Source organism: Lepidochelys kempii, chromosome 8, assembly GCF_965140265.1.
Source record: "Lepidochelys kempii isolate rLepKem1 chromosome 8, rLepKem1.hap2, whole genome shotgun sequence".
NCBI classification, from domain to species: domain Eukaryota; kingdom Metazoa; phylum Chordata; order Testudines; family Cheloniidae; genus Lepidochelys; species Lepidochelys kempii.
In genome coordinates, this window is record NC_133263.1 from 98,753,705 (window position 1) to 98,772,071 (window position 18,367).

At 40.5% G+C, this 18,367-nt stretch overlaps 1 protein-coding gene across 2 annotated transcripts in view; it reads left to right on the plus strand.

Annotated features, from left to right (window-relative positions):
• Positions 1-18,367, plus strand: part of FAF1 (Fas associated factor 1) — a 303,693-nt gene that overhangs the window by 275,216 nt on the left and 10,110 nt on the right. For both annotated transcript variants that reach the window (XM_073357756.1, XM_073357758.1), the window contains one exon: positions 5,101-5,316. In XM_073357756.1, the coding sequence (XP_073213857.1) occupies positions 5,101-5,316 (216 nt within the window). The remainder of the gene's footprint in view (positions 1-5,100; positions 5,317-18,367) is intronic.

The window sequence follows — 18,367 nt, forward strand, 5'->3', positions numbered from 1 at the left end:
AGATGTGCAAACTTAAAGGGTGAAATCCTGGCCCCATTGAAAACGATGGGCATTTTGCCATTGATTTCAGTGGGGCCTAGAATTTCACCCATCATTAATAAGAGCCTTATTAATAATAAGCATTGATATATCTGCATCCTCGTGGGGTGTGTTTGTTTGCTAATGCTATATAAATATATAAACCAACATACTTTCCCCTCTTTTTCTATTCATTAATATAATTTTCTTGATCTGACTCTTTTCTTTTTGCAGACATTTGAAATCTGGCATTATGTTTTTATTTCATTTTCCAGATGATTAAAGTCTGTGGAACTGGTGAAATCCTGTTTAAATTGCATCCTTTCCTTTCTTTTTCTTTGTTGTTGTTTTTTGTTTTCTCCCCTGAAGTGGCTTTTTAAATGTATATTTGGTGACATTTCAGTACTATGTTCTTTTCTGATATATGGAAACATTGCATTATACAACTGCAAAAAAATAAAGTAGGTAACCAACATAATTTTTTATTCTCGAAGATAAACTTGACAAGCAAATTGTGTCAACAATTCACCTTGCACACATCTTTCTGACCAAGATAAATCATCTAAGAACCTGAAATATTTAAGTGCTTCCAGAACTTTTAAACCATGTTATATTGTGAATAGTTCATTTAGTCAGAACTACAGTATTAAGTGTTTTGCATAAGATGCTCCACCTTTTCTCTACACTGTACTGTCGGATTTGCTGTCCTCTTACCTCCTGTTGCTACCAAAAGTCAACAATGGGAGTTAAGGTAAGAGACCATTAGAGGGACACTAGAGGAGTCTTGCAGAAAATAGGAATATGAGAATTCTGTTGTGAATAATTAACAAGTTGCATTCTGTAAAGTTATTAGCAATTGAACTCACGTAATTGAACTCACGTAAACTAGTACTGTAGCAGTAACAGCAATAAGACTGTTGAGAAATTGCCTTGCTTATCTTCTAATTCATGTAATTAGTGTGTTTTCTTTCTCTCTTTAAAAGTAATTGTGAACACATAGAAACAATAATTCCCGTCCGCTGCATTGTGCTTACTACCCTGGCCTTTTGGAAACTGTTTTCTCACGTAAAAGCAGAAAAACCAGTCCACGATTAAAACTATACCTGAGCTTCCTTGTTTTAATACAAACTGTAATAATGAAAAGAATAAGATCTGTTTGCTCAGCCAAACAAAAGAGATTTTAACAATGCTGTTTACTGACACTCCCTATGTTCAAGTGTACGGATTACCTATATTCCGTTGTTCTGTAACAGTGTTTGCTTACATAAGGGGCTTTATGTTCAGTTCCATATATTTGAAATCTGGCTATTGATCTATTCACAGACTGAACATCCTTTTTTATCAACAAAATTCAGCTTGCTTATTCAGATCCAAGCGTTGCTAATGTTATCCAGCTCATAATTGTTTTCTAACTTGGTTCACTGGGGTGGAATATCCATTGTATATTGTCATTTTATGTTGAAGCCTTGGAGACTGGTTACTTTGGGGAGCTAGGTATTCTTTGCACAAAGAAAAGAGCTCTAATGAGCTACTGTTGTTTATTTTTCTGTAATATAATTGATTGAGTTCAGTAAATAATGTAGCATCTGTTATTATACTATGTGAGGAAATGTCAAAACAGAAAGAAAGTAAGCAGGTGGTTGAGGAAGGAGAGAAAGGAAATAGAATCTATTTAATTATATTATTTAAAATATAATCTCATAGCAGACACATAAAAATTAACTTGAGCCACAAGAACATTAAAAAACTCTTTTGGATTCACACAGAAAATGCCTGGGATTGCAAAAGCCCATATGAAGCTCTATGTATAATCATTTATATTGAGATATAATGTTTCCCAGTGTCTGCATGTAAGAAGCAGATTGTTTAAATGATCTTGTACCCTTGCATCTGCCCCATTCTGTCCTTTTCATGTAATTCGTTTCTCCCTCTAAATGACTATGGGGGAGATTTTCAAAGACACAAATAGCAATTGAGTGCCTCACTCCCATGGAAAATCAATGGGAACTAGGCACTTTAACTGACTTTGAAAAACCTTTCTCTTTTGTGCCTTTTTTCATATCACCCCAATTGTTGTTAAGATTTTTACCAACAGGTGCCTGAATGTAGGCTCCTTTAGAACATCAGGCCAAACTAATTTAGCAGGCATCTTCTTTTGAAAATCCTGGCCACAGAATTCATGTTATACTAGCTCCTGGAAGCCCTGGTTAGGATCGTGGCCGAGAACAAATTCACAGTTAGCTATAATTCCTGCCCCAAAGAGCTACCATCTAAGGAGACAAGCAACATACAGAGCGTGAATAAGAAGACAATCAAATATATATATGTTTTAGATACATGTTTACATTCGCTTACTTTTATAAGAACATAAGAACGGCCATACTGGGTCAGACAAAAGGTCCATCTAGCCCAATATCCTGTCTTCCAACAGTGGCCAATGCCAGGTGCCCCAAAGGGAATGAACACAACAGGTAATCATCAGGTGATCCATCCCCTGTCGCCCATTCCCAGATTCTGGCAAACAGAGGCTAGGGACACCATCCCTGTCCATCCTGGCTAATCACCATTGATGGACCTATCCTCCATGAATTTATCTAGTTCTTTTTTGAACCCTGTTATAGTTTTGGCCTTCACAACATCCTCTGGCAAGGAATTCCACAGGTTGACTGTGCGTTGTGTGAAAAAATACTTCCTTTTGTTTGTTTTAAACCTGCTGCCTATTAATTTCATTTAAGTTCTTGTGTTATGAAAAAGAGTAAATAACACTTCTTTATTTACTTTCTCCACACTGGTCATGATTTTATAGACCTCTATCATATTCCCCCTCCCCCCTTAGTTTTCTTATTTCCAAGCTGAAAAGTCCCAGTCTTATTAATCTGTCCTCATATGGCAGATGCGCCATACTCCTAATCATTTTTGTTGCCCTTTTCTGAACCTTTTCCAATTCTGGTATATGTTTTTTGGGATGGGGTGACCACATCTGCATGCAGTATTCAAGATGTGGGCATACCATGGATTTATATAGAGGCAATATGATATCTTCTGTCTTATTACCTATCCCTTTCTTAATGATGCCCAACATTCTGTTCGCTTTTTTGACTGTCGCTGCACATTGAGTGGATGTTTTCAGAGAACTAACCATAATGACTCCAAAATCATTCTTGAGTGGTTAAAAACTAATTTAGACCCCATAATTTTATATGTATAGTGGGATTATGTTTTCCAATGTGCATTACTTTGCATTTATCAACACTGAATTTCATCTGCCATTTTGTTGCCCAGTCACCCAGTTTTGAGAGATACTTTTGTAGCTCTTCATAGTCTGCCTGGGACTTAACTATCTTGAGTAGTTTTGTATCATCTGCAAATTTTGCCACCTCACTGTTTACTCATTTTTCCAGATCATTTATGAATATGTGGAATAGGACTTGGACCCAGTACCGACCGCTGGGGGACACCACTGTTTACCTCTCTCCATTCTGAAAACTGAACATTTATTCCTACCCTTTGTTTCCTATCTTTCAACCAGTTACCAGTCCATGAGAGGACCTTCCCTCTTATCCCATGACTGCTTACTTTGCTTAATAGCCTTTGGTGAAGGACCTTGTCAAAGGCTTTCTGAAAATCTAAATACACTATATCCACTGGATTTCCCCCTGTCCACATGCTTCTTGACCCCCTCAAAGAATTCTAGTAGATTGGTGAGCCATGATTTCCCTTGACAAAAACCATGTTGACTATTCCCCAACAAATTATGTTTATCTATGTGTCTGACAATTTTGTTCTTTACTATAGTTTCAACCAGTTTGCCTGGTACTGAAGGCCTGTAATTGGCGGGGTCACCTCTGGTGCCCTTTTTAAAAATTGGACTCACATTAGCTATCCTCCTGTCATTTGGTACAGAATAATTTAAATGATAGGCTACGGACTACAGTTAGTAGTTCTGCAATTTCACATCTGAGTTCTTCAGAACTCTTGGGTGAATACTATCTGGTCCTGGTGACTTATTAGGGTTAGTTTATCAATTTGTTCCAAAACCTCCTCTAATGACACCTCAATCTGGGACAGTTCCTCAGATTTGTCACCTAAACAGAATGGCTGAGGTTTGGGAATCTTCCCTCACCGTGAAGACCAATACAAAGAATTCATTGAGTTTCTCCGCAATGGTCTTATCGTCCTTGAGTGTTCCTTTAGCATCTCGATCGTCCAGTGGCTCCACTGGGTGTTTAGCAGGCTTCCTGCTTCTGATGTACAAAAAAAATTTTGCTATTACTTTTTATTATTTATATTCACATAAATAAAGACTTTCCCACTCTGCCCTCAGCCGAGCCATTAAATATTGGCTGATTTCTTGTAGCTGTTGCAGCAAAAATGAATCCTGGTGCTTGGAGCCGTTTCTCTGTGGATAGCATTTTTCCTTTCCTCCTTTAATCTCTCCTTAAAATCAACTTTTTTGCCTTGCCTTTTTCTCTGCTGATCCTCCTATGACTATGGCTGTTCCCACTTTCGTGCCTCGTATACGCTAAATAACCTGTATGCCTTAAATATATAGAAGAAATATCCCAATCAGAGCATTTTAGTTACAAGTATTTTTAGTAAATCTAGCAGGTAGGGGGTTTGTTTTCATTGTGAATTGCTGTCAGGGGGAGGAAGAGATTCCTTAGTTTCAAATGGTCAGTTATTTTGCCAAGAGGAGTACAGATTGATAATAAAAAGTATTTACAAAAATAAATGTATTTAATGCCTTTAATTTGTACTCTTTAAGAAAGCAGTTGAGCACTTGACAGTTATTCCCTCAATCAAAAATGTTGATGCTTTTTTGCCAAACAATTAAATTCCTATCTCCATCATGCAGTAAACTGTAGGTTTAATTATGTGTTATAAAGGAAGGGTTTATTTTAATTAATTGTCTGGTGGGCTGTTATTAAGAAATGCACAAAAATGGTTTTGTCATTGAGACAAAAAGCACAGCTAAAGTTCTGGAGCCCTGTGATTCCTCTCGGAGTTCTAGCATGAAAAATGGAAAAACTCCCATGCCTAAGTAGTTAAATTGAAGCTAAATGGTCCTTTTTCTTTCCTCAGGCTATCAGGCTATCTCTAGAGCAGTCTTTGCCTCCAGAGCCAAAAAAAGAGAGCACTGAGTCAGTCAGCAAACTGCGTATCCGAACACCCAGCGGAGAGTTCTTTGAGCGGCGTTTCCTGGCCAGCAGTAAGCTGCAGGTTGTCTTTGATTTTGTAGCTTCCAAGGGATACCCTTGGGAAGAGTTCAAGCTGCTGGGCACCTTTCCAAGGAGAGATGTAAGTAAACATACCTTCTGTGAATAAATTCTCCTTATTCCTAGTTGTATGTATCAAGATGGCATGTATGTTACAGCATGAAAGATGAAGGTTGGCTTGGTATGTTGTAATATGGTCAAGCTCCATGACACAAAGCAAGTCAGGAGCTAACATGAGAGCCCTAGGACAGAGGTTCTCAAACTGTTGTCCGTGGACCACCAGTGGTCCACAAGCTTCATTCAGGTGGTCCGTGGATAGTTCTCTCAAAGGTGCGCGCCTGGGCGGCCACACACGAGAGAATGAAGGCTACCCACCTACTTAGTGGAGACGCGCAGGCCTGGTGCCTGGACCATGGAGAAGACGTATGTGTAAGGTGAGGTGGTGACCTTGGGGGGAATGGGAGTAGGTGGGAGGGGGCAGTGGGGAAAAAAGAGGGCGTGGGGGGAATTTGGGATGTGCAGGGCTGCAGCAGCCAGAGAAAGAGGTGACTTTCCCCAGCTCCAGAGCTGCGTCTGCCAGGGAGAGACGGTCCTCCTTCCCAGCCTCGGCTCTGTAGCTGCTGTGGTGGGGGAGAGACCCCCTCCTTCCAGCCCCAGCCTGGGGGCTGCTGTGGCAGGGGAGAGAAATTATTATTAAGGGTTTTTTTATATAGCGCTTTTATCCAACTATTACAATAGTTAACTAATGGTACAAACATTTGGAAAGATTATTAAGTGGTCTGCCAAGACCCACAGCAATTTTCAAGTGGTCCGTGGACAAAAAAAATTTGAGAACCACTGCCCTAGGGCATGTTGTTATATAAAAAGCTACATCAGAAAATCCAGACTTTCAGTGGCAGAGGGGGAAAAAATTCTAAAGCAAAAAATGTAAAGGGTCAAATTCAGTGAGGACTGGACACACACATCCAAAAACAGAGTTTGACCCAAAAACTTTATTCCCTGTTTTAAAAGAAAGTAGAACCCCTCTTGCTTAGCATAATACTCCCAAAGTTCATTTGGTGAGCATCATTTCATTTTCTCTCCTGGACATGAAGTTCTGTTGTTCAGATTGGTGTTCTGATCTTCCTGTTGGTGTCCATTTTGCTTGATGTAATTTGTGACATGAGTAGAAAGGGCTCTGTCAAACCATAAATGAGTTATCGGGTACTTTAGCACACTTAACCCTGATAAACTATTCATCTATCCCTTATGTAATCCATAAAATCAAGTAAATAACCACTTTTAATTCTTACCTAAAACTTCTTTTGAAGTGTATACAAAAAATAATGACGTCCTATCGGGTGTGAATGACCATCATTATAGGCTGTACTAACTCCCTGATCCTCAAGTTTGCTAATTTATCTGTGGTTAAACCTGCCATGGATTCTGGTCACTAGAGCTTTTCTTATACTAGATTTCTTTGAAGATACTCTTTTTGGTGTTGTTGTTGTCTGCTGAATTATAACTTAGATTTTGTTTATAGCATAGTTGTTACTACTAAAATAAAAGGCAATGGGCCCAATCTGTGTGTCCAGCTGAGTTGTGATCAGTGCAAAACCTGACGTCGGGAAAGGGTGCAAAGACAGCAGTACAAGTTAAGTCAGTCACTGAGCGGTGGGGCTTGGCAGCATACCAGCCACACACCCCATATGCTGTGGTGGTGGGGAGTTTAGCTCTGTAACCTGGAGATTGCGCATGCCGGAGAAATCCTCAGATGGCTGGTTAAGCTGGCTTTATGTCCTTTTTGCACCATAAGAGCCCACTATGTGGGACGCTTTGCTCGGTCCACCCTTGTCTCCTCCTCCGCAGGAAGTTCACTCAGGATAGGACTCAACTCAGAGTGTTTGCAGTGCCATTTTGTAACAGCCATCTGTTGCTTCAGGATTAGTATCTAGTTTGTAAAAGTCATCTTAAATTACAACCCGCCCAAAAAGCTCTAGAAATATTTGTACTTAACAAACATATCCTCTTGAGAGCAGGCTTGATTTGTGATGATTGTGACATAACTGTGAATGGGATTGTAGATATCTGATGGCTTGTCTTGAGCCATGTCTCAAAGGCAGAAAAACTGATTTCTAATCACAGAATCTGTCCAAAGAGGCAGTTAAGAGATGTTGAAAAAGACACAGATGCACTTTTATTTTGAAGGTATTTATAACTGTTGGAGAGGAGAAACAGATTTGAAGTGGGAGGCGGAGAAATGCCTTCCAATCCCATAAATCTCAGCATCAACCCTACACATGTTAGGAAGCCAGCAAACCACAACCAGTGCACAAACTATCAATGTAATATCAATTCCATAATGGGATGCACCCAAGAATACCATTCAAACACCCTGAAATCAATGGGGAGAAAGAATGTTAAGGGGCAAACCAGTTAGAGGACTTGGCAGTGTTCAGATCCTTCCCCTCCACTTCTTCTCAAGAAGCCAGGCAGTGAGCTAAATCCTGCTCCCCTTTCCCATCAGGCCCCACTACAGTATGAGCTCCAAGGAAGCAAGGATTTAATTACGTGACACACAGACTAGCCTCCCACCACACCCCACAAAAACCCACCACAATGGCATCTTCAATATGAGACTCCCTAGCGCTTCAGAACAGCAGCCTCATTAAATGGAGAAAAGTACTCTTTCCAGTATGGACAATGTTAAGCAGTTTACCTAGCCCCAGGTAATGGCTTTTAAATACAAAGTAGGGATCCTGTTAGCTTAGCAGTGCTCTCATTAGAAGAGTATAGACATCAGTGACCGTATTGTACCTTTCAAAATAAGGATAAAATTGATAGATCTCTTTGGATTTTTCAGGATGAAAAGTGCTACATAAAGTAAGAGAGGAGGAGGATAGATAAAGGACCTGGGAGTCAGGAAACTTGGCTTCTATTCCCATTCTGCTACTGATTCAGTTGTGTGACCTTTGGCAAGTCACTTAACTTCTCTCTGCCTCAGTTTTCTTTCTATTAAATGGAAATACTGATATATACTCACCTTCATAAAGCACTTTAAGATCTTCAGATGGAAAGCATTACATAAACCTTAAGCCCAAGATTTGCAAAACAGGGTGCCTTCATTTAGGCTCCTAAATCATTTAGGCAACTAAATAAATAGCCTAATTTTCAAAGTTGCTGAGCACCTGTGGCAACCTTTGGAATCAGTGAGTCAGCTTTAGGCTTTAGATACTATGGTGAGAGTTGCTATATAAGTATCAAGATGAAGAAAAGTTGGAAAAATTTAGCCAAAGAATTTATTATTATTTCACATTGGTAGTGGATTAATGAGTGATCATCTGAAAACTAAGTACGTTGATGAGTTAGGATCTTGGGTAAAACCCACGTAAGTAAAAACATGTTAAGTAAAAAGAGTAAAGCGAATGAAGCAATGAATATAAGGCCTTATCTACACTGCCATTTTATAGCGCTGCAACTTTCTCACTCAAGGGGTGTGAAAAAACACACCCCTGAGCACTGCGAGTTTCACCGCTTTGAAGTGGCGGTGTAGACAGTGGGGGTGGGTTTTTTATAGTGCTGCTGGTGCCACGACTACACAGCCATGTTAAAGCGCTTTAACGTTGCTAGTGAAGACATGCCCTAAGTAAATTCAAGAGGTGGCTAGATTTGTGTGCCAAAAGAATGGTAGAGGAGATTAAATGGCAGTAGGAAGGTTGGTTTAAAATAAACTTAAAGGAAGCAGACATGTTAGGTTGGATGGCCTTTTGCTGTTTTTATTAGTAAATAAACTGATTTATATCAGTCTCATGTGTAACGATGTATGGTAAAAATATTTCAGATTATGACTTTAGAAGAGCGACCTAATTCCAATAGTGAAGGCATTTGGGTATTGTAAATAATAAACTCCAGGGTATCCTATACACAGTAGGAGGGCATGCAATGCTGAGTTACAGGATACACTCCTAAAATCGTGCATGTATATTGGATCAGCCTCTAACTCCTTGCTATGTAATACATTTCTTGTCAAGTTGTAGTTTGCATATAGGGCTGTGATTCTGAAGGACCTGTTTTGTGTGGGGGCATGGGGCTGGGAGTGAGAGGCAGCAGGAGGGGGTAAAATTCTCCACCTTTTAATGTGAAAGTGTTGTACATCTGAACACTAGTAAAACACAACAACATTATTTATGAAGTTGGATAGGTATGAACTGTACAGGGCACAGACCATTCACCGTGGTGTGAAATTTTGCCTAGGACCAGATATTAGACAATTAATTGTATTAAATTATTACATTGTACCTTTAGTCAGTCCGAATTAATGACCTCCAAAATAAAGCACTTGCTATTTAAGTAATTGCTGTCATGATAGAAAGTAGATAAACAATTGGGGACAAGCAACCATCACTAATTCGACTGCTTTCCCTATCCTTTGACACACAAGGTGGCTATCCGGTTTGCCTATCCCTCTGGCTTGTTCTGATCTGGCCATTAATGCCATAGAAAATGGGAGCAGGTTTTCATGGTACTTTGAAACTATACCCTTAGTGTCCCCACTTGGAAAAAGGAATTAATGACACTGACCTGCTTTGTAAAGCGCTTTGAGATGTACTGATGAAAAGCGTGGTGCTGGCAGCGGCATTATTTATACTGGTGGAAGGATGAACGAGGTTTTCACTTGGGACATTTTTTTTAATGTAAATTTTCAAAAAAAGCCCTTTTAATCCTTATCTCTTACAACCCTGTACCATGAATTTCAAATTGGATCTGCTTTGAAATATACGGGGTGTGAGTTGTATCATGAGCTGAAGTTTAAGTAGCTCTGTATGCTTTGGGTATCCATCCCAACAGGGTACCTCAAGCTATGGGTATATAGTGTTCTCAGTAGTGACCCCTATAACTATTACGTTGTCAATACCTCTAAGCCTGAGCCTAGCCATGTTTAAAATGCAAATTCTGGAGTCACTGGCATTTAGCCTACTGGCTATATGGTTTTCCCTGTCACAATACACTAGATAGCGAGTGCATGGTCATAGTATATTTGCTCCCTAAATTTGGGGAATGCTATTTTTCTCTTAATCTGAACCATGTAAAGTGCACCCATATGTGTGTCACAAGTGGATGCAATGACGACGATACACTATATGCTAAACCAAAATATCTTTTATTGCATTTGAGAAGGAAAATGTATTAATTGTTTCCCTATGATACAGTATCCATAATTCATAGACTTCAGAGACTTGGTTGCATGAAAATGTGTGATCAAACATGAGTGTAATTTCTGGCACTTGTGTATGTACAATTTGCTGCTTTGTTTAGAGAGTAGGTGTATGTGAATCTTCATTCAATAAGTGAATTCATTTTCTGTTAATGCTTCAGTTCATATTTGTGTGGTTAATTAGGTTACTTCTTGGAGCTTAGCTTTCAGACATGTTCCCCTCTCATACTAAAAAGAAGCACTCTAATTTTAGTATAAATGAAAGCATTTCACTTTATTTTTCTATCATCTTAATACACTTTGGGAATCCTAATTCACCTTGGGAATTTGCTGCCCAAGAGGGGATGGAGTCATACAAACAGGAAACGTCCCATTTCTTGTATTCATTTTACTATTGTTCTCAAAATAACAAAGAATATTCACCAATGCAGCTGAAACAATACTCTAGCCGAGTCTGAAGTAGCATGTGTGGAATCCTATTAATCGCTAATTAACTTTACTCCATCTAAGCATGTAATCCCATTTTTAGTGGAACCAAAGTGAAGAAGAGCAATCTCAAAATGTCTCCCATGTTACAGGTCTTCCAACTTACTTAAAACAGAACAAAAACAAGCCTTTTGCTCTTTACACTGTATTGTTCCTGTATTTAAATACTGTGCACAGTTAGTCCCCTGTAACACTTTCTGGTACATGGACAGTGTGTCTACCCTTATCGCAGCTTTTTGGGGGATATCAAAATGATTTTATCAAAACACTTTATTTTGATACGGTCAAAGCGCTTCATTTCGACTTCATTATTTCAGCTTTTTATAAAGTATAATAAAAGTTGAAACAATAAAGATGAAATGCAGGACTTTGACCTTGTCAAAATAAAGCTCTTTGACAATTTTTCATTGAAAATGTTGACAAAATCGATACATTCCTGTGACACGTTTTGATTTTGTGTCAGCATTTTCTGAAAGAAAACTGTTCATTCAGAAAATTTTCAACCAGCTGTACAAAATACTCTTTTTAACGCCCTCAGTTCAGATGCCCCAACAGAATGTTGTTGAAATATTTCCACATCTCCAGTAAATAAGAATTCATTAGTTCTATATTCCTGTTGTTTACACAGATATGCTTGGCTAACTTAAAGTCGGAATCATAACCTACTGTAAATACAAACTTCTACATGAGTAAATACACAGATTAACCTTCTCTAGACACTACTTGTTGTTTAAAAACAGCAGTAACATTCCAACGCATTTAAGCACGTGCAGCGGCTTGTTACTGGGACTTCCTCATTGACTATGCTGTCCATCCGCTGACACGAAGTGAATACTAACCACCTTTTTCCTTCAGTACTGCAGCCATAGCAAATTGGATGCCAAGCCCAATGCTATATTTCACACCAGTGAATCTGGCTGCTTAGTGAATTCCTGACTAATACCTTTGAAGAAGCTTGTTTTTTCTGGCCACGTAAGTGGTTGGTGTAGAAATATCTGTATTGTAAATACAAGCTTAGCCTGATGATTACTATATGACGTGTACTGTGAATATAGTTCTGTGCAGCTTTTTCATGACATGCATGTGCAACGGCTGTGTGTATATAAACAGACCTTTTTAAAGGAGGGGGATGCCCTTTTGATATTTGATGTGAAATGTGCTTGTTGGCTTTCGCGCGGTCTACATGTTACGTTTTTATGGTTCCTTCCAAAAATCCCTTTACCTACCACTGAAATGCACCCACCTCTTGCATGTTAACACAGCAGCTATTTAACAACACTGCAAAAAGCAGAGCTAGCCCTAGAAACATGAGTCTGCTCTTTCAGCAATACTCACTTAGCTTTTGGCCTTTCCATGAGCCTTCTTCCAGCTTGAAGGCCCTCCCAGGTACCCTCAGCGATAGTCCACCAAGTGTACCAGCTACAAAATCCATCCAGCGCCCAGTGGAGAAGTCTGCAGTCTGCAGAAGTCTTCCTGAGGCCTTTGTACATCTTACAGAGCAAGCCTTTCTTGACATGTTAGATCAGAAAGTGAAGGATGCCATATCCAATGGATACTACAGGGGACAGTTTAAGTAAACAGAATGCAATTAGCCAGATTGAAATTTGGCCAGAATATCAGAATTAACAGCCTGTCCTTGCAAAAGTATTATGGCATCTTTAATGACTAACCAGAAAGTTCCTGACCTTGGTTTTTCATGGTATTTGAAAGACACCAACCTCCAGCAATACAGCACCCCATAGCACCAGGCAGGGGCATTGGTAAAGCTTTGTACATTCTGTGCTTACAAGTTTCCTTTGGAAATCAAAATTAAATCCTGCAGGTTTTTTCTGCCCTCAATTTCCACTTTAAGTGTACACCAGTGTAAACCATTTATTTTAGAGAGTCTTTTGCAGACAGTGTACTGGAGATTTAAGCTCTTTATTTACTGTATCTGGAAGCCTTAGTAAGCTAAGACTTCTACAGTATTTCACATTTATTTATTTGAGCCAGAGCTTAGGATCAGGTGGCAGTTAAGTCACTTAAGGTTACTCAAATGCATCTAAAATGTTGCTTAATAATTCAGAACCAGTTTGCTCTGTTTAGAGTGTTAAGATTGTTTAAATCCTTTTAATTAGCCAATTCCAACAGCAGTTTGAAAAAATGGGGAGGGGGGAAATCTGTTTCTCCTAAAAGCTAAAATAAATTGAATCTAACCCACACTGTACAGTGCATCCAGTCAAGACAGGTGCTGATCAGGATTTCAGTAGGTGTAGGGCCAGGCTGTTCTTGATCATTGCATAGGTGTATAAGGTAGGGGAGGGATCACCACCCTCCCTATGTACCTTATGTCCCCTCCAAGGGCCAGGCATGAGCACAATCCCTGGGCTCCCCCAAGAGCAATGTCCTGCAGTACCTGTTGTGGTGGAAGCCATCCCAAAGGAGGCAGGGCCATATCTATCCCTGCACCAGTCAGTATTTCTAGCCAGAAACATAGAGGCAAGCACATAACCTCCTCCTATGGGATGGTATAACCTGCACCTCTCCCCTGTGAGCTGGGTGCTCCAGAAGAGTTTGTATGGCACTGTCAGTTCCAGAGCTACTGCTGCCTTCCAGGAATAGTCTAGCTATTAGCTCATTAGACAGTGTGCAATCCTCAAAAAGACCTAGGTCCAGGAACAGCTTTAGGATTTAGCTTCCTTTCTCCTCCCTTCACCTTGGTGGAACACAGGGAAAAAATGAGCAGGGTGCAGAAAAGAAATGCTCTCAGCCATACGTGGAAGGACTTGTACTATATTGTGCTCATATCCAGTAGCATACTGGTACTGAGCAGCACTGTAGAAGCTTCAGTGAGGACTGCCTGCCTGCTCAGCTGGTTACAGAGCTTCTGCAGCACCTTTGGCTGTTTTAATGGAGACAGGGGATTCAGAGTGTAAAAAGTTGACGTGTCAGCTCAAATCATATGTTACTTCACTGAGATGATGCTCATTTCACTAGATAATAGCTAGGACTGGAATTCTTCACTGCACTACTAAATTACAGTGTGCTTGCTACTGTCACTGGAGATCATGCTCTAGTATCAAGGGGCTAAGCCATTAAAATGAAACAATCAAGACATAAAGAAACCTAACAAATAGGTTTGGGCCCAGTATTTGATCTATCTTAAAGTTATCTGATGAGACACAGTTTCTGGATTTCAAATATATTTTTAAATTCATGTTACTCCACTGCTGAATTTTATAAGCTATGTTTGTAAATAAACCTTGGACTAATTCTGTAGTCCTAGTTAACTAACAAATTGTTCACAGACCTGTGCTAATATAATTGATGGTCCTGGAGCATGAATAAGTCATTAAAATAAACCTCAAAAGTTGTCTTCATTTTAAGCTCTAGGACATAAATCAATGTTTTCCAAGGACAAAATCAGCTAGAGAAATAAATGTTTTTCTCAAGTTTTAAGAGGCTCCTACAACTCTTTCATTTTATTGCATGGTTAACGGCACATTTCCTCTTTGTCATGATTTCTGCAAGTGGAGAAAAAATTTAATTTGACCCAAGTAATCTCTTCAGTAGGTTTTAATCATTCATATTTCTTGTTATGTAAAATAGGAACTATTGTTTGTTTTTTTAAAAAATAACACACAGTTTAAATGTTAAAAACTTTGCATTCTCCCGCATGAAACTTCAGATTGTGTAGAACAAGAGTTCTCAACCTTTTTCTTTCTGAGCCCCTCCTTCCCCCCTTCCAACCCCCCCAAACGGGTGATAAAAACTCCATGCCCCGCTTGGTTTTCTGCATATAAAAACCCTGGGCCAGCGTTCAGGTACAGCAAGCAGGGCAAAAAGAACAGGAGGACTTGTGGCACCTTAGAGACAAACAAATTTATCTGAGCATAAGCTTTCGTGAGCTACAGCTCACTTCATCGGATGCATGCAGTGGAATTCAGTACCTCACAAAAGCTTATGCTCAAATAAATTTGTTCGTCTCTAAGGTGCCGCAAGTTCTCCTGTTCTTTTTGCGAATACAGACTAACACGGCTGCAACTCTGAAACCTGTCATCAAACAGGGCAATTGTCCATGGCCCCATGCCATAGGGTGCCTGACGAAGCTAAGTTGCTCAGCTTCTGCTTCAGCCCTGTGTGGCAGGGCTCAGGGCAAACAAGCAAGAATACTTCTACTGTCTACAGGGTAAAATATTCTGCCCAAATGCACCATTCCCTGCCCTCTTATCCCGCAGCACGCTATTTTATAAGATATTTGCTTCAGGAGAGACCCAAGTATGTTATCTGATTGCAGGGGGAAGTATACTGTAGTGAAACTGGGGAACTCTGCTTTAGGTTATAGCATGATCCAGGCTAAACTGGCCCTTTCTAAACTTATGTCGATATTCAAACTGGGGATGTAATTTCCAGCTCAGGTAGACATACATGCACTAGCTATAATTGAGCTAACATGCTAACAGATGCCTAGCTGTGGCAGCAAGATGGGCTAGCCGCTCGAGTGCATAGCTAAGGACCTGGGCAGGACTGTGCTCAGGGTGGCTAGCCAGTCCCACCACCTGTGCCACGGTGGCTGCGCTGCTATTTTTAGCAAGCTAGCTTGATCAGAGCTGCATGCATACGTCTACCCAAGCTGGAAATTACACCTCTAGCTCGAATGTAGACATACCTTAAGACACTTTTTATTTTTCAACTTGTGGTTCATGCTTAACATTCATTCTATCCATTTTTGCACACAGGAAAAAAATGTTGTATCAAAATACCAATAAAGAGCCTTGGTAACATTAAGACATTAAAAATGCATTGTCTGGTTACTAGAACATGAAATGATCTCCTGCTGTTTTGGTAACTGGATAAGTAAATACATCAAACTAAATTGCAAACGCAATCCTGTGTACGTTATTTATTTTGTCAGTCATGTTTTTATATAGTGCTCATCACTATCCTGCCTGAGACCTTCATCCTTTGAACTTTTATTAAAAACCCTTTTGGATTTTTGTCCTATACAATCATAATTAAATGCATATAAATCCCATTTCTGACCAGTACTTTCTCACCAATCTACATCTAATAGTCTATGTGGAAACACTATATTTTGCTTAGAGTGTCGTCTTGTGGCGCTCATGTAGTGCTTGTGAGTCTTGATTGGATGGTCATCGGGTTTGTTTAGCTCCTGGTGGAAACTTCTGTGACACCAGGGAGTTCTCTCTCTCTCTTTCCCCTCCCCGCTCCTGAAAGGAAATGTTGTTGCTGAGAATTCAGATTTGGTCAAAATAAAAGTATTGGAGCAGTGCAGAGATGGGATTCAGCATCGAGAGAGGGATGGTATAGCACACACTGAGCTTCAACATCCCCTGGTGGCTGATGTGGAGCAACATTCCTGTCTTTCTAATGACCGCCTGCCTTTCTAATTGCTGGGGGGGTGGGGAGGGATGCTGGCTGCTGCCAATGAGGAGGAGAGGTAATGAGATTATGTGAAGAAAAGGTTGGGGAACAACCTGTTTTTCATTCCCTTGGCTCCTCCTTCAGAAGGATGGGTGAAATCCTTAAAACCCTGTATAGACCAGCTCTCATTTTAGTCATGGTCTTAAGGGGGTCCAACAAGATAAGGGAAGTTTTATGACCTGCTTTCCTTCCCACACAAAAAAGGCAGTAATTAAAATTCACTGGGGGTCTAATGTAACCTGTAAAAGCAAGGAAATATTATTTATTACATTATTATCCAAAATTATCCTTCCCCTAAAGATCTTATAATCTAAGAAAACCAATAGATACAACATGCAAGCAAATTAGTCAAGATGGTGATTGGTCACATCTTGAAAGCTCCTTTGTATGTTTGTTTTGTTTATTATAGGTGTGGCTGGTAGCACCACCTAATGCAAAGGTTGTCCAACCTGTTTTCAAATGCTTATAACTTTACTAATCTTTCAATTGCTCAAACTGAAATTTCCCAGGCCGGGTGTCTGCCTCAGGCTGAAATTTTTGGAAATTTTCAGCCAAATGGTTCAACCCTTGCCAGGAACAAGGCTAAGGAAAATACATTGTTTTGCACACACTAGAAATTTCTGGTGACCTTTTCTTTGAAAAACTCTAGTGCCTACATGTTGTGAACTTGAGATTTGGCAGGGGGATAGCCTTTGTATACATTTCTTTTGATGCCCCTGCAAAAATCTGCCCAAATTTGGCCAAGTTATAAGCCTTTGAAAAATTGCAGTTTACATGTGCTCAGTAGAGATTTGTTTGAACTATAGTACGATTCCAAGATTGTCACTCTGTCCGTGTGTCACCCTGAAGCCTAGAAAGTCTAATGAGTCAATGTGAAGCAATAGAAACAGCTAAAAGCATGGCTGAGACCACTTTTTCTTCAGAATATCACTAAGTTCAATCATCATTAGGATTTGCAGTCTGTCACTGTCCAATTTTTAACCTTAGCCTTTTGACTTCACACCCATGAGGTGTACAGATACAGTTAGGCATGTATCTATGCCATGCAAAGAGTCCTAGACCATTGTGATATCAGAGGTAACTGAACAAATCACCACCCTTACTCTACAGCTGATTTACATGCATCAGTTTCATTAGGTGTGAGGGAAACTGTACAGATGAGATTACTTGGCCCCAGCTGTTTTATTATTAAATCCCCTGAAGGTTCCATCTGCACTGTGCATGCTCCATCCTGGGAAGAGCAGGACTTTCCCTGCAGTTGCTGCTGTGGGCGGCACAGGTCCAAGCACCTGACCCATGTCTACACTACTGGCTAAATCGGCACTGCGTGTTGATTTTGCAGGTCTCTTGAAGACACGCTAAGTCGACGGGAGAGCGCTCTCCCATCAATGTCTGTACTCTACCTCCCTGAGAGACAGAAGCTATGTTGACAGGAGAGCACGTAACTGAACTAGCATAACTTAAATTGATTTACAGCGTCAGTGTAGACCAGCTCTGAGAGCAGTCTTTCCTCTGCTCTCAATGACATCCCTGGCAGCGTAGAGGAGGAAGCTGCCCAATTCTAATGCAGAGGGGACAAAGGCTGGACCTGCTTGGGGGATTAGATTGGGAAAAGGAGTATGGGGAGGGGAAGGAAGACTGGGACTGGAGGTTGCCAGGTTGCGGAGAGGGAAGCTAGGACTGGCAGTTGGGTTGGGCAGGAAACTGGGACTGCCTCTGCAGGAGGACTGGGACTGAGAGGCTGGGTAAGCCTGTGACTGGCAGGACAAGGAGACTGGGGGTTGGAGGGAAACTGGCTGGGAAAGGAGACTGGGAGCTAGGGGTGGAAATGGGGGAAGCAGAAGCCAGTAGTTGAGAGAAAGATGGAAATCAGATGAGGAGCTGTGGGGGAGAATTGGGACTGACTGGATAAAGAGACTGGGACAAGGAGCTGCGGAGGGGAGGTGGGAGAGATACTGAGTGAGGTGCCCAAGGAGAGAAAGTGGGACGTGAAGCCAGTGGAGATGGGAAATTAGGGTTCTGGGGTGAC